Here is a 22,255-nt window from a genome sequence, read left to right as displayed (position 1 = left end):
TCAAAAGCTGGAACGTAAAATTTCCATTCTTCTACCATAAGAAAAAGTTCCTTTATTCTGACATATTCATGTATCTATGGCTTTTCTTGCAAAAGTCGTACTAGGCACAGCCCCTTAAATGATGTTTTTATTAGATTTCAGCAATTTCACTGCTTTTGCACATTTTGCTACTTGGCCTTGTTTGTCAAAAATGTTTGATTGAGGGGGCGGAGCTAGCAGAGCATGGTGCTGGACGCTTGAAGCTCGAGCTCCTCACCATATTACCTGACCTAACAGCGACCCTGACGACTAACCCTTTCTAACCATGGGCTAACTGAGAAAAGAGAGGTAGGGAGCTGGAGCACAGCCCCAAAAAGATACAAAGATGCCATCACCGGCCTATCGGGGGAAAACAGCAGCGGCTGAATCCCACACCACAGCACAGGAGGAGGACTCGGATGACGGCAGCTCCTATGCCCTCTCGGATACACAAGGGGACCCAGTCCCGATGCCAATTACCAGGTCCTTCCTTAAGCAATCACTGACCCAAGCCCTATCCCCTGTGATGAGGGAGCTGGCAGACATCAAGATGCAGCACAACAGGGCGATGCAGTCTCAACTGCAGGCTCTCCACACATTAATAATGCCCATCTCTACCTGGATGACCAGGAAAACCGTGGACAAAGGAAAAATGTGGGACTACGTGGCATACCAGAGTTGGTCCCCACCGAGGCCTTAACTAAAACTGTAATTCAGATTTTTTCCACACACTGGTGGGGCCTAAACGAGCCACCCATTACTATTGAGAGAGCGCACAGGGCCCTTAGACTGAAGCCCCCTACGGGAGATCCCCCAAGGACACAATATGTGCTCTGTTTAACTACCTGGACACTGCTGCGGTCCTCAAGGCAGTGAGAGAAAGAGATGACATCCTGCTAGATAATCAGAAGATTTTGCTTTTCCAGGACTTGGCTGCGAGCACCCTGGCCAAATGCAGGGCCCTGCTTCTTTTGACAGACATATTGAGAGCCAAGAAACTACATATTCGATGACTATTCCCATTGACCTCAGTACCTCTATTAACGGAGACAAATGGCAATAAGACACCCGAACAACCTGATCAAGATATAGGAGGCCTTGGAGATACCCCCAATTGATATACCGTCCTGGCTTCCAACAGCCCCCTGGACTTACCTAAAATTGGCTCTCCACTGTCATGGCAGCTTGCTTCCAGAATCAGGTCACCAAAGTGGATGGATGGCCCTCTCCTTTCTCCCTTTAAGGGACCTTGGGTTTGATATATGTTTTACAACAATACAGCTAAGAACTTTATTAGCTACTTGAGCAGCTAGATCATGTAGAGTGAATGATTCTAGGTTCAGTTTCCCTTACCAACACATATATGCATATATGGACAGTGGTCTCATGTTCTTAGCCCTGGTGTCAAATACATTGCCCGCCGAGCACCCACATTCGGTCAACGAGTCAGCCCAAGTCTGTTTTTGGATGACCCCCAGAAACAGCAGAGTTGGTTACGCTTCAAGGAAAATTTTTAATGCAGATATTGCATTTGCACCTGCTGTAACCGCATACAAATTGGGCAAACTGTTGTTTCTGTGGCCAACCAAAAAACCTCACTTAAACAGTACATTCATTGTAACACCAATTTTGTGGTGTATTGCATCACCTGCACAATATGCCACTTACAGTATACAGGCTGTACTTCCAACAGCCTTAAAACAAGGATTCACAGGCATATTTCTGATATTCCGCATGCGCTGACCAGAAATGTTTCTGTGGTCAGTTCACACTATGCGGCTTGTCATGCAGGTGATACAAGTGGTCTTGTTGTGCAAGGGGTGGAACGAGTTAAATATCCCAAACGTGGAGGTGATCATAGAAGAGTTCTTTTAAACAGAGAATCTTATTAGATCTTTACTTTGAATACCTGTGTACCAATGGGTCTTAACCGCAGGCATGATCTCATACTGCACTATTGACCCTGATACATTGTTGCTTTTTGAAGTCTTTTTAACACTTGTTTTTTTATGTCTTTGAGGTGGAGCTATAGTTGATTGTGTCCACCTGACATGTTTGACCTGCCCCTTATTTAAGGCCAGTGCCTCACATCATTTCATTGTCATGAGTAAGGATCTGTATTTAGTGATCTGAAACGTGTAGACCTGATGTACATGTCTGAATTTTAAGCACTTAGTCATTAAAGCATGAACACGTTCTTTGGAAGCTAGATTCTCGTCTTCATTTACATTCACTTCAATGGGGCCGCAAAAGATGCGGACAGCACTCTGAGTGCTGTCCGCTTCCATTGCACCGTTCCGTGGTCCGCAAAAAAATATATAACATGTCCTATTCTTGTCCGCGCTTTGCGGACAAGAATAGGCAGTTATACTAAAGGCTGTCCGTGCCGTTCCACAAATTTCGGAATGCACACGGACGCCATTTGTGTTTTGTGGATCCGCGGTTTGTGGACCCACAAAATGTCGTGTGCATGAGGCCTAAGGTTAACAGGAGATGACTAATACTATTAATCCCTTCCATGCAAGGCCCCAAAGTTAGTTACCTTGACCCCTCCACTTCATTAAGCCACCAGGGAAGATTGAATAAGTATAAAAAAAAAATTCTAATTTTCTGTTTTCTAAACCTGAGATGCGTTTTTTTTAAGTAGGTGTTTTTTATAGTCATAAAAATATGGTACATCTCCTAAACTGCATTTTATTATATTTTTCAGGTTATCTGGATTCCAACTTCCATCATCAATAGTAAGCACAGGTTCTATTCTCACACTTTGGTTCACAACAGATTTTGCAGTAAGCGCCCAAGGATTTAAAGCAGTATATGAAGGTAAATCATCTGTATATATTCAAAATAACTAAATATTGGCTTTGTATATAAGTGTAAAGAATTAAAGGGGTTGTCCAATTTCAGGAGAAAACTGAATAACCTCCAAGATCCACTTGAAGTAAAGAACAAGTAAGTACTTACATGACTGATCCCACTGCACTGCACTGGTTCTCCTAGCTGGGCTCTAATTACGCTGCAGTGGTGATATCACATCAACAACAGTTGACTACAGTACCCAATCATTGGCTTGGCTGGGTGCACTGTTGAGGTGAGAAATTGGTTGCAGTAGTTACTGTTACTGACTGTGGGTGTGGACCCACTGTACCAAGATACTGATTTGGCTTAGGGCTACTCTGAGGGCATCATCCTGGTACTCCCTTGGTATTCACCCTTTAACACCTATACATGAATCTGGACTTTGCACCAGCTACCTCTTGAGATAGTTCTGGTGTGGTTGGGGGCTAATCCATGAATGTTAGAGATATTGTTGAAAAGCACTGAGGAGTCAGACAATATGTGTTGTCTAGGGACAGGTTAAGGTCAGGATGGGCCGCATACAAATATATCTGAGGTCAGGGCAGGTAGTAATAGGGCAATCTGAGAAAAAGGCCACTGTTAAAGCAGGCAGCTAGAATTAAAGTCTGTAGCCAGGTAGGAGCATGGTACACATGTAGTCGGATGGAGTAAACACCTTTGCTGGTTAATAGAGACTAGGAAGCCTAAAACTCAGGCACACTCCTACTGGGCAAGGTGCCTTAAGTATACAGGGACTGGCAGGCATAGGCAGATGAAGGAATTGGAAGTTGGAAGTGTATGCACTGGCCTTTTAAGAGGCCAGGAGTGACTACTTGCTCTCAATAATGAACAGGCCAAGAGGCTTTAAAACAGGAGGCAGGCCGCAGCATTCATTGAGGATGGAGAGGGGAGGACCAGAGAGCAGACCTGGTCCACTGGAAGGCCGAGGAAACCAGCTGGGTGAGTAGAGCGGCTCCCATGCCCACAGGGATGAATGGGGCAGAAGCAGGCATTAGGCACCAGAGCAACAGTTGTCAATGCGATGTCATCACTGCAGCGTAAATAGAGCTAGGCTAGGAGAACCAAATCATAGGATCTGTCAGGTAAGAACAGGTAAGTACTTACTCATTCTTTATTTCAGGCAGATCCCAAGGGTTTCCAGGCTTCCACCTGAAACTGAACAACCCCATTAAAGGGTTTCTGCCACCACATTTTTCACTATTGAACAGACTGACATAATACATGTGCCAATGTCACCTGAATTTAATTCAGTTTTTTTTATTTTTCTATGTGCCCCTGTTTTCGTGAAATCTTAACTTTTTTATATGCTAATTAGCCTCTAGGAGAATGGGGGGCATTGCAACTGCTCCTAGAAGCTCCATTCTCCCACCTCATGTCACACCCTTCTACATTTGATTGACAGGGCCAAGCCAGCGTTGGTCACCTCCTGCTGGCCCCGTCTGCCGGGGAAATCTCATGCCTGTGCCGTCCCGTTCAGTATTCAGAACAGTGAGGGAAGGACGCTCGCCGGCTGCCGGCTCCCTCACTGCAACATATTCGACGCAGGCACAGTGAGGAAGCCGGCAGCCGGCGAGCGTCCTTCCCTCACTGCGCTTGCGCAGAATACTGAACGGGACGGCACAGGCATGAGATTTACCTGGCGGACAGGGCTGACAGATAATATATATGCTGTTGTACATGGAAGGAGTTTGTACTAAGGGTAACTAGGAAAATGTAAAATTGCTGAATTTTTTGTGCTATCTTTTTTTTTTTTTTTTACTGATAATATACTACACAAATAATTCTATGTACTAATGTTCTACGATGAGTAATTTATGGACAGTTTGTGCTTCTCTGTGTAATAATAGATCAGTAGATACATTTTGGCTACTAAGAACGATCACAGTTTTACTAACTTTTTTATTCTATAATTCCCAATGTATCTATACTACTGCTATAACTAAGACCAACGCTGGCCTGGCCATGTCAATCAAGTATAGAAGGGCGTGGAAAGAGGTGGGCAAACGGAAACTCTAGGACCAGGTGCAACCCCCCCTCCCCCCTTCTTGCTCCTAGAGGCTAGTTAGCATATAATAAAGGTTAACATTTCACAAAAATGGGGGGCACACAGAAAAAAATAAAAATATATCAGAGTTAAATTCAGGTGACATTAGCACATGTATAATGTCAGCCTGTTAAATAGTGAAAAATGTGGTGACGGAAACCCTTTAATCAAAATGGAAAAATACATACTGGTCATATATGGATAGTCATAAATCAGTGCCTCTTCCAACATGTTATACATGATTTCATTGCAAGAACTACATTTTGGGTCACAGATTGTTAGCTTGTAGAATTTACTTTTTTAAATGGTTCAAGTCCCTTAAAATGTTCAACCAAAAGCCCAATCTGATTAAAACTGACCTTACTCATCCCCTGCCTCTCCTGTGCTGATGCAGTGTCATGGGAGCAGCAAGGGGCCAGTACGGGGCCAGTAAGGTCAATTTTACTCAACTTGCTATTTTAGTCCACTTTAAATTAGTGGTTAAAAAAATTAAGGGGCTGGTCAACCCTTTTACATCCGGAAATGCTGCAAAGATTGACATGTTATATGTACAGAATACCGTATATCCCTTGTTTTCAATTGGTTTTCTTGTGTTATTTTCAGTTTTATTTCTATTCTACATTTATATCTCACACAGTATCAGGCAATCTATGCTATTTATTATATATCTGGAGATTAAAAATGTTCTAGTCCTACAAAAGAAGATTTGAGTTATCATTTCAACTGAGGATTCATGATTGTGTTACTCACTGCTATTGACAGTGCAGCCTCTTCTCTGAAACTATACATAATTTTGCTATTAGCACTCGGCATAAGTAGCGTTGACTGTCAAAGTGATCTGATAGAGGATGATTATTTCTTATTCATTTTAGTGAACAAAGTTATATCATGATATTGTTACCATGGTGGTGCTTCTTGTCCTTCAAAATGTTTCATATAGCATTTTGTGGATTTTTTCATATACTATTTTGCACTAAAGCAGTCATTTCTCCTTATTATTAATCTAATGTTTTAGGGCTAAATTAGCAATGTCTAGTTACATTTGTAAACTGGAGACAAATAATGTTCTTGTTTTACATTTGTTGACTTCTTTTAAATTTACAACAGGTGAAATTAAGAAAGTGCAAAATGTAAAGGAATATTTAGTAATGAATGGAGCATCGGCTATTGATATTAAAACTGTCTAGGGGGAGTTTAATTGAATCTAATAATTCTTGACAAGACACTTTGTCATCATCATTTTCCCATTTAGTATTTGCTGCAATTACATCTTTACAATTTCACCTGACATGAGCAATCTTGGCCACTGGTTTTGTATAAAAGATAATATATATGCTGTTGTACATGGAAGGAGTTTGTACTAAGGGTAACTAGGAAAATGTAAAATTGCTGAATTTTTTGTGCTATCTTTTTTTTTTTTTTTTACTGATAATATACTACACAAATAATTCTATGTACTAATGTTCTACGATGAGTAATTTATGGACAGTTTGTGCTTCTCTGTGTAATAATAGATCAGTAGATACATTTTGGCTACTAAGAACGATCACAGTTTTACTAACTTTTTTATTCTATAATTCCCAATGTATCTATACTACTGCTATAACTAAAATAGGACCATTTTACAATTTATTAAGACCCAAAGCCAGGGGCATTGCTAGAATCTGAAAAGATGAGAGGCCCAAGCCCCAATGTATATGTGCCATATTCTTGAATTATCTGTCCTGGTTCCTCCCACAAACATACTGGCCTTAGTACTAAAGACATATTTTATTTGCTGGATGCATTTTACAAAACATGCTGGACTATACAGCCCTACATACATATTATATGCAATGCCTCACAGGTGGCTTCTCCTCTGATGTAGATGTTCTCTTCCCTCATCTTTTCCATTCCCCCTATAACTTCTTTCAGCTGTGTTTCATCACTGCAGAGTTTACTAAACAGGTATCATAGGTTACTCATTTTTCTATTATCATTTTCCTCTCCATCCTGCTGCCCCAACAAAATTATCCTGGTGATGCCCCCAATATTGTGCCGTGCTGTGATCCCCAGTGTCCCCAAATTCTATACCACAGAAATTATACTGCCATACAAATTGGTCTCCCTATAGTAATATAAAAGTCTTACTAATAGGAATAATTATCTCCCAGAGCACCCTTATTATCAATAGTGCTCCACAAGAGTGCCCCTGTTAGTGACAGTGCCCTCCATACTGTGCCCATTATTAATGGACACCATAATACAACCAGCAGCAATAGGTCTCTCTATAGTATTAATAAGGTCCTCCTATAGGGCCCTCATTAGTAATAAGCCACCTTTATAGTTTCCCCAGTGGTTATAATGTTGACCAAAGACCCTCCAGTGGTTACTGCCTAATGCCCCCTATAAAAGTCCAGTGATGCCCCTTTTAATACTCCCTATAGTTTCCTAATAGTTAAAATGTCCCCCTATAGTGGCCCAGTAGTTATAATTCCCCCAAAGTGCCCAAATAGTTTAATGCCCTCCTGTGGTACCCCAATAGGTATAATGCCCTACTATGGTGCCCCAGTAGAAAATACGGCCCTCCTATGGTGCCCCCTGTAGTGCCCAAGTAGGAATGTCCCCTGTAATTCCACCAGTACTAGTAATAATGACCCATTCAGTGGACCCAGTAATTGCAGAGTCCCCTTATAGTTATAACCCCCACTGACACTGTAGACATAAAACAAAACAAAAAACATGAAAATACCCACCTGACTTCCCACTGCCCAATATATAAGTTGCTGGCTAATGGATCCTGGCGGTCATGTTGAAGTCACTATGCCACCTGTGCTGTTCTACGAGTGATTGTCAATAGTAGGTCGTATTCATCTGTTTTGAAATGGTACTATTTCCAAAACTACTTTATTTATGGTGAGCGTCACCTTTGAAACTCCCCAATTCTCATTTTGCAGCCTTTTTGTGGAATAAGCAACCTCTTAGATCAGAGGGATTTGATTAAAGCCCCCTTTGAAAGGGGGTGTCTTGCCCTTCCAAATATGTGTATATATTATGCTGCTATCCAGTATAGTATATTTAACAACCCATCTGTGGTGCTGAAGGCAACTTTATTGGGCTCTTATGAGGACTTATGAGGGCTCTTATGAGGCATTGTCAAACATATATATCGTAGTGGGGTGTACACGGCTCGGTGTTATACCAGTAATATAGCTGTGACAGTGGCAAGTTGAACTACTTTTGTAGCCATGCTTAAAGGGTGAATAGGGAAACTTAGCCTGCTTACTTGCCACTCTGGTGCAACCCTGCTCCTGATTTTGAGTTTTGGCCATGACTCACTATCTTACTTAGTTATATCTGGGGGGAAATCTTTCAATCTTCTGAAGAGTTTAATCTATGGCAATCTAGTTTATTTAGATATTTTCTAATGCGACATGCAAGTGGGACCCAGTTTGGTAGAGGGACTGTGTCCTTAGAATGCGGGCCAGTGGAGACCATAGCAAGGAGGGTTAAACTTATAAAGCCGGTCTCCTCTTTTTATGGTGCGATTCTGGCTGTGCAGGAAAAAGGCAGTTATACCAGAATTAGAGTATTCACAACTAAAAAAGTAGTGTCTATATGGAGGTCTACTATAATTAGTGTTAGACCAGTTTATACAGTCTAAGGGGCGCATTTATTAAGACCAGCGTTTTAGGAAGGCAAGGAGTGAAAAACAAAAGCCCAAAAATGGAAAATCACCAGATCAGGAAAGGGTTAAACAATTAAAAGTGTCTAACAACAAAAAAAAAATAATAATACATGGCTTTAAATGGGTTTTCTATTTTCTGATACAGTTCATACAGAGGGGTTCATGCAGAATGCACCTGCACCAACAAGTCTTTAATGCATAGGGAAATAATTTTGAACTTGTCTGCTATGAAGAGTTTCATATATATATATATATATATATATATATATATATTTATAAAATAAAAATATATATTAAAAAAAAAAACTATGACTATAAAACAACCATAAGCCTATTGTCCCAGATACAATGCATTCAATGAGACATCCTTTTAGGGTACTTTACCACTAGCATTATTCTTTTCAGGTATTAAAATTTCTCAGGGTCTCAATACCGAAAAGAAACACATCAGTTTTGTCCTCATGCATTCTGAATGGAAAGCAAACCGTTCAGTATGCATCAGGATGTCTTCAGTTCCGACCCTTGTATGGTATTCGGGCCAAAATCCCGGAACAATACCGCACTTGCCAGATCCGGCATTCATTTCCATAGGGATGTATTAATGCCGGGTCTGGTACCAAGTGTTCCGTAAATTGCCGGTTTTCCAGTCTGCGCATGCGGCGGACCTTTCATCTTTGAAAAATGTAACTGTAAATACCTCTAACGGATCCGGGAAAAAAAGCTTTTTGTTTGTACACGGCTTCCGTTGCTGGAACTGCCTGCTGGGATCAAAAAACGCTAGTGTGAAAGTACCCAAAGATGATGGTGTTCTAACCATGCCTAACTTGTTCTGAAAACTTGAACCCTATGGATAGAATAACTAAATGCAGCTCCCAAATGTGATTTATGTATCCAAAAGCCATTCTTACTGACTGCTAATTATTATTTATAAATATTTTCTTATCATCAATGCACAGTCTTGAAATTACCTTAAAGGGCTGCCAATTCTTCATTATTCTCTATTTCAAAATAATGTTATTTTCAGACAGAAGCAGCAGTTAGTAAGAACAAACAAGTTTGATGTAACTTTTTTGGCAGCTCCTATTGTACTTTAATCCTTGAATGGATTTAAATGGAAGCTATCATTATAATTTAGCATAATATTTAGGCTCATAACTAGCCTTAGGTATATATTATTCAGAACGTTGCTGTTTGATATAGCTGAGCATTTGCATATTTTTATTTATTTTCGCTGATTTATTGTTTTAAATATGAATACATTTCATGTCACCAACAGTTTTATCTGCTTTGATCCAAAATAAACGTTGTAATAGATATATTTTGCAAAGAATGCCGGCTACTTACTGCTCCTACCAGTATCCTTCTCTTTCTCCTGTTCATTTAGCTGCCACATGGTCCTTTACTGACGCTGCTGAAGCCACCCTGTGGATCATTTGCTGTTCTCCTCTAATACTATTTCCTGGTTTAGTTCTGCACATGCAACACTGTGGGATTTAAAGGTCCAGTTCAAAGGGTTTCTTAGTTTATTGGCTGCCAGTGGTTTGTATAGCTAGTCACCATTCAGTTCTACTTGCAGCGTTTTGCTGTCTGTCTGACAAAGTGGAGCCAAATGGATCTGTCCTGGCACACAATGTAAGTCAATGGGGACACAATCTGGCACAATAGAAAACGGATCCATCCCCTATTGAATTTCAATGGTGTTCAAGACGGATCCTTCATGGCTATAGAAGACATAATACAACTGGATACGTTTATTACAGATGCATGCGGTCGTATTATTGTAACGGAAGTGTTTTTGCAGATCCATGACGGATCCGCAAACAACGCCAGTGTGAAAGTAGCCTTATATGTGCTGGCACTAGAAAGGCCCTTTTGGTAGGAAAGTTAATTTAAATATATTTTGGGTTTCTTTGAAAAATATGCAAATGAGCTTTGCTTCTAAAAGGAAAGGAAAACAATATGTCTATGCCAGTAGATGTAAGATATCCTAATTCGCGTATACCTGAACTACAAAGGAGCTTTGCCTGAACTACAATACTCCTCACATATACTTGGTGCTCTCCTTAAGGAAAGATTGAACCTCCACCTAGGCAGGATCGTTGGATTGTTTCATTACATTGCCTGTTACTGGTTTATGCTTGTGAGTATAATAAACCCAATTTTATACTTGTGCTTCACTATTGGAGCAGTTTAAATATTTTATACAGCGGTGTTGAAGAGCAAAGAAGAAAAAGAAAGAAAGAAAGTGAAGCCTCTGATTTTGTGTGATGTGCCTGCATAACTAATTTCGCTTGTGAGTGCAACCATATGAGTGGTGTTAGTAGTGGAATACAGCTTATTATCCCACAGGAACATCTGAAAGAAAATAGTAGTAGTGGGACCTGATGTTTTGCCTATATATCTGAAATTGGATGAGTTGAGCTTGAAGAGGTTTTCTGATTGGATAGGGAACGCGCGGTCCCATATAACGCATCGACTGAACCTCCGCCTATACCTAAACCTAGACCTCTCAGGCAGCTAAACTAAGGGAGTCATTTATTAACCTGACATTTCCCTATGTTAGGCATATTTCATTTGCAGATTGCTGCCCAACGGTCAGTTGTGCCACAGTCTGTGTCTTTTCCCTGCTCAAGTCAGATCTAAAAAAGTTGGTGTGGTGCGGGCGGGGGGGTTAAGGGGAGGAGCCAGGAGGCCCGTCTCAATCATCATTTTCTATGCCTGTTTTAGGCGTAGAAAATTGTCTAAATGTAAGCCAGCTAGGAAGCTGTCTTACATTTAGAAACAGAGCTGGATGCGCCGAAGTTATGTAGAGGCCTGCATATCTGCATAACTTCGGCGATCCAGCACAGGGGCTTTATTAAGACCGGCATCTAAAACACATGTGTTAATAAATGACCCCTAAGTCTTTCTTTTCTGCACTGTTAAAAATAGAGCCATTTTCTGGAAGGGATAACCATATGACCAAGGTAGATAAGGGGTATTAGATCCTTCTAATTTTGAATGCAAGCCCTTAGGCTATTACCATATTCTTATCTGCCAGATTCCGTTTAGGCTACTTTCACACTAGCGTTCTGCTGTCCGCTCGTGAGCTCCGTATGAAGGAGCTCACAAGCGGAGCAGAACGCTTCCGTCCAGCCCTGATGCAGTCTGAATGGAGCGGATCCGCTCAGACTGTATCAGTCTGGCGGCGTTCAGCCTCCGCTCCGCTCGCCTCCGCACGGCCAGGCAGACAGCTGAACGTCCAGACTTACAATGTAAGTCAATGGGAACGGATCCGCTTGAAGATGACACCATATGGCTCAATCTTCAAGCGGATCCGTCCCCCATTGACTTTACATTGAAAGTCTAAACGGATCCGCTCAGGCTACTTTCGCACTTAGAATTTTTTCTAAGTTTTTAATGCAGACGGATCCGTACTGAACGGAGCCTCCGTCTGCATTAATATGATCGGATCCGTTCAGAACGGATCCAATCAAACGCAAGTGTGAAAGTAGCCTTACTTTTAAAATATAGTCTTTATTATTTTACACGCTAGGATCTATCTGGATTAAAAACCCGGCTGGCTGCCGCTACTGCTAGCAACTGGTACTTCTACTGGTACAGTGGACAGAGATTGTAGTGGTGTGCGCACCCACCTGCGATCAGTGGTATGACATTACTGTGGATCCTACTGCATTATTAGATAGTGAAAGCGTTTGCCAGCCATTAAAAATAATTAAACATCGCCCCAACATATTTTTCTAGCTCCTTGGCATCATCAAAGGTTTGGCAATGATGCATACATGTGCTGTGCCTAGGATTAAATACACTCTGTTTGGAGGCTCGTCACAGTTGAGACAATCATGTACACGTTAGAATATCTCCCCCTCATGTAATACATCAGTCACTGGCATTCATTCCGAATTGGTGCCTTAACTTATCTCAGCATGTGACTATGCATATATTAGGTCTTAGAATATTGTCACAATTCCCACGAGACCTACAGGGTGACTGCACCTATGTTTAAACGTAGTTTTTCTAGTGCTCACAGGGTGCGTATGTGCCTGGCTTTGATCTTAGCTTCTTGACACTGCAGGTCTATGCATTTCTTTCTTTTGATCACCCTATGACATGGAGGTTTACCAGGTATTAACATTAGTTGTTATTATTGTTTACATAGCTTGATAAATTCAAAGAATATAGTAATAATTGTGTACTTTGATAGAAATATTTTACATTTTTCTATACTTACCACTTTATTGGATAGATAATATAGCACATTGCAGCAATTTTATACTATTTGTCAAGGTGTCCACAGAGGAGATATATTCACAATCTAGAAAAAATGCTTAGAGAAGGCTCACCTCCTAGGCAAAAAATGGAGTGGGTGCACCTGCAGGAAGATTACACCCAATCTTCTTTTTTAATATGTCTAGAGGTTTTATTTAATTTTAATATGTCTATAGGTTTTATTTAAAATTCACATTAATGTTTAAGAAGTGTAAAATTACCATGTAATATATTGCTTTAAGATAAATGTAGCACTATCGCAAAGAATGAACAGGTCTGGGAATATCGACGATACACTAAAGGAATGAATACACCCACTATATAATCTAGTAAAGATATGTGGGATCGATATACGTCTGTAAACTATACACAAGCAATATATTACATGAAAGAAATAGAACAAGGAGAAACGGGCAACGAAACACATACGATAACAGACACTCCTGGTAGAAACCCGATCAAAGATACTTTATTGACACAAACCGCAACAATGAAGAGGCAATGCTACAAAGGATAAAAGTTGTCCGATGAGCAGTGTCTTAATGTTTTAGACCTGCCTTTTTCTGGTTAGTAACACCAGCGATAAACTATATATGGAAATACAGTGATCAATATAACTTCATATATCTTATCTTTATATTCCTTATATGAGTCGGATATATTGCCACACTTGTGCGTATATACAATGATGTTACATATACAGATATAGCGCTGTGGATCTTATCTAAATACAGTTAGGGAAATACGTCTGTTACAATAGTTCTGCCGGCACTCCAGATCACTACATGACATTGCAGACAAGTGATCTTGGATACAAGGAAAAATCCTATGACAACATGTATCCCTGGTAAGAACTGCATCAGAGATACATGATTGGTAGAAACCGCAGCGATGATGTAACATCACCGCAAAGGACGAAATCTGCTCGATCCTTGGAAATCATAGTAATAGCTTAATATTGCTATAAAATCATATACCATTCTGTGCCTGGGCAAAAATATTAGTATCAGAAAGGTTAATATATGATGACTAATGCATTTTACACATATATTGTGTTTCACATTTATATTATATTTTATATTTTTTATGTACATATGGGTTTTTATTATAAGTATACCTTCGTTTTTTATTTGCAAAACATCAGTATATACTCTACTTGTATATATATAGTTAAGGGAAGGATATGTGCTACAAAGAGCCCTGTGGGTTTACTAATCAGTCCATTCCGTGATTTCAACATAGCCGAATCAAACTAAGCTGGATTACACCTGGACATACCTCTATATAAAGCCGATCATTCTCATGGGAAAGTCAACCACTGAGGAAGGAGTCAAGCTAACTCCGAAACGCGTCTGGTAGGACAATTCCATGAGACTAAGGACGTACTGAAGCGCTTCGAGTCGACCAGGAGTAACGGGATTGGTAATCACAACTTGGTAGAAAATTTTTTTTAAAACTCATCAGCCGCAGCAACATCTGACCTGCCTGCGTGATTGAGTACCCGTGCAGGAACTGAAGTCTACAAAATTACTGAGACTGCACTTCCATAACTGATCACCGTGGATTACCGTGTATCCCTGATTTTATCTCCTGGAGGATATACCGCAGCCTGAATAACGCATCACACGTGGGACGCCACGTGAAATTCCAGCACAGTCGGCACAAACCTACAGAACTGTAAGTAACAAAAGTGCCGAACGAGTGTATACACAGGCAGAGCGATCTGTTGCATTGTCAACTAACGGTAAAAGAAACTGGAGTGATTGGCACTCTGACTATACGGCATTCAATCTATGACCTTCGATAATACAAACCTGAATATACCAAGTGTATTGGACACTATCAGTAGTAAGGAACTTGACCATCAGGATATCCTTCCCATAGGATCACACATGTGTTGTTACATTTTTTAGCGATACCCATTTTAGAGGAATTTAAGTCTATATAGCATATTGTTTAATAATTTTATAGGTATATTTTCTTGTATTAGATTTGACATAAACAAAATAAAATATATAACTATCTACTATACTCTCCTGTGTGACCTCAAGTGTAGGTGTGCCCTGCTACACTTTTTATTCACTTAATTCCCTTGAAGATTGGGTGTAATCTTCCTGCAGGTGCACCCACTACATTTTTTGCCTAGGAGGTGAGCCTTCTCTAAGCATTTTCTCAATTTAACCCTTTCACCCATTGAGAGCGTGCTCCCTCCTTTCCAATTATGGACATTTGGAGTCACATGGAGAGTAAACGTCTTAAAGTTGAAACTTTTATGTTTGATGACAATGGGGAAGGTCATTCAAACCTGCCAAATGAAAGATCTACGGCAGATATTTTTAAAGATCTAGAAATTTTGCTGCAAAGACAGCTGAAACAACGCTGGGAGATTAGAGCCCTGAAGCAATATATTGTGCAAGATAAAATACCGACAGGGCTATTACTAACTAAAACCCCAGCATATGATCTTTATGATATAGATTTTGGTAAGGATTGGGAAAACTTTCTACATACACAATCCATCAATTTGATGGAGATGGTTATAAAAAGAAGATCCCAAATTTTGGATCAAGTTACGGTCCAAATAGATGAAATGAAAGCAATCATTGGAAACCTGCCTAAGGATGATGAGTACAGGATATGGCAAGAAAGAATATGCAAAAATATTGATAAAATAGAATATGATATAATTACCAGAAAAATGAAGAAATTACAAAATATTAAGAAAGACCCTAGAAAACAAAGAGGGATTAATAGCCTGCAAACATTACAGACTGTAGAAGTGGAACAAACACATAATAGGGATCAGGGTGCCTTCAATATACCAACTTCAAATAGATACGAGATGTTCACTGAAAATCATTTTTTAGATCAGACTCCCCCCCACCACAAAGTAAGATCACGACAGAGAACACCGAGAAAATCTCCACAAATATATACAGCACAGAGAGATTCACCAACACATCAATACAATTTGAGACACAGAGACGACAGTCGAGATCACTATTACCACAGGACACATCAACAATACAAGACACCACAATCACAGGAGACAACACGACACGGAGAATCACGGAACTTACAAAGACACCAACACAAACCACAGAGACACGAAAAAGGAAATTACGGAGAGGAGGTAAACCCCCAAAAAAAGCACAAAACGCACTACAATTAGAAGAATCAGATGCGATTGTTAATTTGAGCACCATCACTCTCACCTCACCTCAAATAAAGCTATTAAATAAAGGTCTAAAATTTGCACCATCGAATCAGTTGAACAAATTTGACACCTTGATAGGCATAGAGAAGTATATTAGAAAGCTCTGCCTAAAGAAATATTTTCTGAAAAACCCAATAGTTAATGAGATTTACCCAGTGGGAGGAAGGAAATATATCCACACAGATGTAAAAAATAAGTCAACCAAATATCCAAGGCAGGAAATTAGTGAAGAAATTAGCACCTTTAGGAAAGCAGTTGAACATGATATTAGGAAAATAAAAATAAACAGTAGCAGGGAAAATAATCTATCGAGAGCAGAAATTCAGGCAATAAAACAATTGCAGAAGGACCAGAATGTAATAATACGCCCGGCGGACAAAGGGGGGGCTATAGTGGTATGGGATACAAGCAATTATAACAAAGAATGTTTAAAACAACTAACGGATACAACTACGTATATAAAACTACGTGCTGACCCTACAGTAGAATACCACAGGGAGCTTGTAATATTATGTGAAGAAGGACTAAAAACAGGTATTCTGTCCAAACAGGAGTTTCAATATATCACCGAGAGTCAATGTAGGCTACCGGTGTTCTATTGCCTTCCAAAGTTACATAAAGACCCCACTAACCCACCAGGACGACCTATAATATCGGGAATAGGATCACTAACTGCAAACTTGTCACACTATATAGATAAGCTTTTGCAACCAACAGTTAAAACAACCAGGTCCCATATAAAGGATACAACGTCAATTATACACATAATAGAAAATTTGCAATATGACTGTAAATGGAGTATAGGAACACTGGATGTACAATCCTTGTACACCATTATAGACCATGCGCAGGGAATAGAAGCTATGGGACAACAATTAAAACGAACAAGCCAATTACCTGAAGAACAGATAGAGTATCTGCAGAGGGCCACACAATATATCTTGAGCCATAATTATTTTTGGTTCAATTCTGATATATACCTGCAGACATGTGGCACGGCGATGGGCACCAGGTTTGCCCCCAGCTATGCCAATCTATTTATGGCAAATTGGGAGCAGGAAGCCATCGATCCCAGGCTGGGGACAGACCTGGTGCTCTGGAAAAGGTATATCGACGATATCCTGTTTGTATGGAAAGACAGTCAGGAGGCTCTAGATTTGTTTCTGGAAGAAATTAACCAGAACCAATATAATTTACGGTTTACAGCAAAGGCGAGTCAAACGATGGTGGAATTTTTGGATCTGCAAATTAAAGTAGAAAGCGATAGGTTAGTTTGCAACACATATCAGAAACCGACTGCTAAAAACAGTTACATCCTTTACAATAGCTGTCACCTACCCCAATGGCTTTTAAATATACCTACAGGACAGTTTAGGCGAATAAAAAGGAACTGCTCAAAAGTGGAAGCCTTTGAAGAGGAATCAAAAATAATGAGGGAACAATTCCTCAAAAAACAATATCCTGTAGAGGTCTTAGATGGAGCACTAGACACAGTTCGTCAGTTAGATAGGAAAACCTTTTTTGATACAAAAATAAAAATAGACAAACAGGAAAATGCTGATAACATGAGAATAATCTTGCCATTTAATATACAGCATAAAAAGGTAAGATACATCATCAATAAGCATTGGCACTACATCAGTAAAGACAAGACAATAGGGCATCTAATACCACATCACCCACAAGTAACCTTTACCAAGGCGCCCAATTTGGGATTGCTGGTTGCACCATCAATACCTAAGAAAAAGATAAGCACAGTACAGACAATACAAAAATGGACCAACACTACTGGCTTTTTCAGATGTGGGAGGTGTACGGGGTGCAAAATCACTTCCTTCCCTAAAAAAACATTGTCTGTCAATTCAACCACAAATGCTCACCAACATACGATAAGAGACTTTCTGACGTGCAATTCCAACAGTGTAATTTATGTTATACAGTGCCCCTGTAAACGACAGTATGTGGGTAGGACCAAGAGATTACTTAGAGTACGTATAGCAGAGCACATTTCCAATATCAAAAAGGGTTACGAGAAACATACCCTATCTAACCATTTTAAGGTCAATCATAATCAGGATCCAAAGGGGCTCACCTTTGCTGCCTTGGAAAAAGTTGAAATTGACTGGAGGGGTGGCAATCATATTAAAAAGATGTCGAGAATGGAATCCAGACATATCTTTGAATTTAATACCCTCTTACCAGCAGGACTCAATGCTGAGTTAGAGCTTTATGGCTTTCTGTAAGATGGTGGGACTCTTTACTGATAGTAGTACCGCAACATACGGTATACTTTTTTTTTCCCCCTCCTCCCCTCCCCTCCCCTCTTCGCACAACCTTCTCCAGCTGATTGCTAGACTATATCCCATCTCAGAAATATAAAAATAATAAGAATACAAATCACTGTCATAAAATGGAGTTGTCAGAATGTAATATCACGGCAGATGTATGTGTGTATGTATGTATATGCATATATATGTATATATATATATATATATATATATATATATATATATATAAATAATATTTGTTGTAGAATATACAGCTGAGGTGAAAATATAATATAAATTGCAGTATCAGTGTTACTTTGAATATACCTTCCCATAGTCACCATACATCTTACTATATAAGTAAATAAAAAATTGTGTTTGAAATCGTAGGCAGGTTATATATGTAGTTTTAATATATAAGAAGAACATTTTTAATTTTTTTAATATGTCTAGAGTAGGGATGAGCGAACTCGAACTGTATAGTTCGGGTTCGTACCGAATTTTGGGGTGTCCGTGACACGGACCCGAACCCGGACATTTTCGTAAAAGTCCGGGTTCGGGTTCGGTGTTCGTCGCTTTCTTGGCGCTTTTGTGACGCTTTCTTGGCGCTTTTTGAAAGGCTGCAAAGCAGCCAATCAACAAGCGTCATACTACTTGCCCCAAGAGGCCATCACAGCCATGCCTACTATTGGCATGGCTGTGATTGGCCAGAGCACCATGTGACCCAGCCTCTATTTAAGCTGGAGTCACATAGCGCCGCCCGTCACTCTGCTCTGATTAGCGTAGGGAGAGGTTGCGGCTGCGACAGTAGGGCGAGATTAGGCAGATTAACTCCTCCAAAGGACTTGATTAACTGATCGATCTGCAGCTGTGGATCATTGAGCTGCTGATCCTCAATTGCTCACTGTTTTTAGGCTGCACAGACCGTTTGTCAGTCTCATTTTTCTGGGGTGATCGGCGGCCATTTTGTGTCTTGTGGTGCGCCAGCACAAGCTGCGACCAAGTGCATTTAACCCTCAATGGTGTGGTTGTTTTTTGGCTAAAGCCTACATCAGGGTGAAGCTGTCACACCAAGTGCATTTAACCAGCAATAGTCTGTTCATTTTTTGGCCATATACAAAATCAGGGGCAAGCTGCGCCTGTCACCAAGTGCATTTAACCCTCAATGGTGTGGTTGTTTTTTGGCTAAAGCCTACATCAGGGTGAAGCTGTGACACCAAGTGCATTTAACCAGCAATAGTCTGTTCATTTTTTGGCCATATACAAAATCAGGGGCAAGCTGCGCCTGTCACCAAGTGCATTTAACCCTCAATGGTGTGGTTGTTTTTTGGCTAAAGCCTACATCAGGGTGAAGCTGTCACACCAAGTGCATTTAACCAGCAATAGTCTGTTCATTTTTTGGCCATATACAAAATCAGGGGCAAGCTGCGCCTGTCACCAAGTGCATTTAACCCTCAATGGTGTGGTTGTTTTTTGGCTAAAGCCTACATCAGGGTGAAGCTGTCACACCAAGTGCATTTAACCAGCAATAGTCTGTTTATTTTTTGGCCATATCCCAGTCTAATTCTGTCACTAAATCCATACCGGTCACCCAGCGCCTAAATACTAGGCCTCAAATTTATATCCAGCTAAATCTGTCCCTAGTGCTGTAGCTGGGCGAGTTATTTAGTGTCCGTTCAAGCACATTTCTTGTTCTGGGTTGAAATACAATTCCCAATTTAGCAATTTCATAATTTAGTGGTTCCTGCTATATCAGAGCTATTTGAAATCTATCCCAAAAAGGGTATATAATATTGAAGGTGCACATAGGGTCATTCAGAATAACTTCACACACACGCTTCTGTGCATTTCCAAGTCTAATTCTGTCACTAAATCCATACCGGTGACCCAGCGCCTAAATACTAGGCCTCAAATTTATATCCCGCTAAAACTCTCGTTACCGCTGTACTGTTGTTGCTGGGCAAGATATTTAGTGTCCGTCAAAGCACATTTTTTGTTCTGGGTTGAAGTACAATTCCCAATTTAGCAATTTCATAATTTAGTGGTTCCTGCTATATCAGAGCTATTTGAAATCTATCCCAAAAAGGGTATATAATATTGAAGGTGCACATTGGGTCATTCAGAATAACTTCACACACACCCGCTACTGTGTATTTCCAAGTCTAATTCTGTCACTAAACCCATACCTGTCACCCAGCGCCTAAATACTAGGCCTCAAATTTAAATCCCTCTAAATCTCTCGTTACCGCTGTACTGTTGTTGCTGGGCAAGATATTTAGTGTCCGTCAAAGCACATTTTTTGTTCTGGGTTGAAGTACAATTCCCAATTTAGCAATTTCATAATTTAGTGGTTTCTGCTATATCAGAGCTATTTGAAATCTATCCCTAAAAGGGTATATAATATTGAAGGTGCACATTGGGTCATTCAGAATAACTTCACACACACGCTTCTGTGCATTTCCAAGTCTAATTCTGTCACTAAATCCATACCGGTGACCCAGCGCCTAAATACTAGGCCTCAAATTTAAATCCCTCTAAATCTCTCGTTACCCACCGCTGTACTGTTGTTGCTGGGCAAGATATTTAGTGTCCGTCAAAGCACATTTTTTGTTCTGGGTTGAAGTACAATTCCCAATTTAGCAATTTCATAATTTAGTGGTTTCTGCTATATCAGAGCTATTTGAAATCTATCCCTAAAAGGGTATATAATATTGAAGGTGCACATAGGGTCATTCAGAATAACTTCACACACACCCGCTACTGTGTATTTCCAAGTCTAATTCTGTCACTAAACCCATACCTGTCACCCAGCGCCTAAATACTAGGCCTCAAATTTAAATCCCTCTAAATCTCTCGTTACCGCTGTACTGTTGTTGCTGGGCAAGATATTTAGTGTCCGTCAAAGCACATTTTTTGTTCTGGGTTGAAGTACAATTCCCAATTTAGCAATTTCATAATTTAGTGGTTTCTGCTATATCAGAGCTATTTGAAATCTATCCCTAAAAGGGTATATAATATTGAAGGTGCACATTGGGTCATTCAGAATAACTTCACACACACGCTTCTGTGCATTTCCAAGTCTAATTCTGTCACTAAATCCATACCGGTGACCCAGCGCCTAAATACTAGGCCTCAAATTTAAATCCCTCTAAATCTCTCGTTACCCACCGCTGTACTGTTGTTGCTGGGCAAGATATTTAGTGTCCGTCAAAGCACATTTTTTGTTCTGGGTTGAAGTACAATTCCCAATTTAGCAATTTCATAATTTAGTGGTTTCTGCTATATCAGAGCTATTTGAAATCTATCCCTAAAAGGGTATATAATATTGAAGGTGCACATAGGGTCATTCAGAATAACTTCACACACACGCTTCTGTGCATTTCCAAGTCTAATTCTGTCACTAAATCCATACCGGTGACCCAGCGCCTAAATACTAGGCCTCAAATTTAAATCCCTCTAAATCTCTCGTTACCCACCGCTGTACTGTTGTTGCTGGGCAAGATATTTAGTGTCCGTCAAAGCACATTTTTTGTTCTGGGTTGAAGTACAATTCCCAATTTAGCAATTTCATAATTTAGTGGTTTCTGCTATATCAGAGCTATTTGAAATCTATCCCTAAAAGGGTATATAATATTGAAGGTGCACATAGGGTCATTCAGAATAACTTTACACACACGCTTCTGTGCATTTCCAAGTCTAATTCTGTCACTAAATCCATACCGGTGACCCAGCGCCTAAATACTAGGCCTCAAATTTATATCCCGCTAAATCTCTCGTTACCGCTGTACTGTTGTTGCTGGGCAAGATATTTAGTGTCCGTCAAAGCACATTTTTTGTTCTGGGTTGAAGTACAATTCCCAATTTAGCAATTTCATAATTTAGTGGTTCCTGCTATATCAGAGCTATTTGAAATC

At 40.1% G+C, this 22,255-nt stretch overlaps 1 protein-coding gene across 1 annotated transcript in view; it reads left to right on the top strand.

Moving 5' to 3' along the window:
• CSMD1 (CUB and Sushi multiple domains 1) overlaps positions 1-22,255 on the top strand; it is a 2,061,198-nt gene that overhangs the window by 278,521 nt on the left and 1,760,422 nt on the right. Inside the window, exon 3 of the mRNA XM_044291097.1 lies at positions 2,729-2,841. Within this exon, the coding sequence (XP_044147032.1) occupies positions 2,729-2,841 (113 nt within the window). The remainder of the gene's footprint in view (positions 1-2,728; positions 2,842-22,255) is intronic.

Source organism: Bufo gargarizans, chromosome 4, assembly GCF_014858855.1.
Source record: "Bufo gargarizans isolate SCDJY-AF-19 chromosome 4, ASM1485885v1, whole genome shotgun sequence".
NCBI classification, from domain to species: domain Eukaryota; kingdom Metazoa; phylum Chordata; class Amphibia; order Anura; family Bufonidae; genus Bufo; species Bufo gargarizans.
The sequence above is the reverse complement of the archived record's forward strand: the minus strand, read 5'-3'. Positions and strand labels throughout refer to the sequence as shown.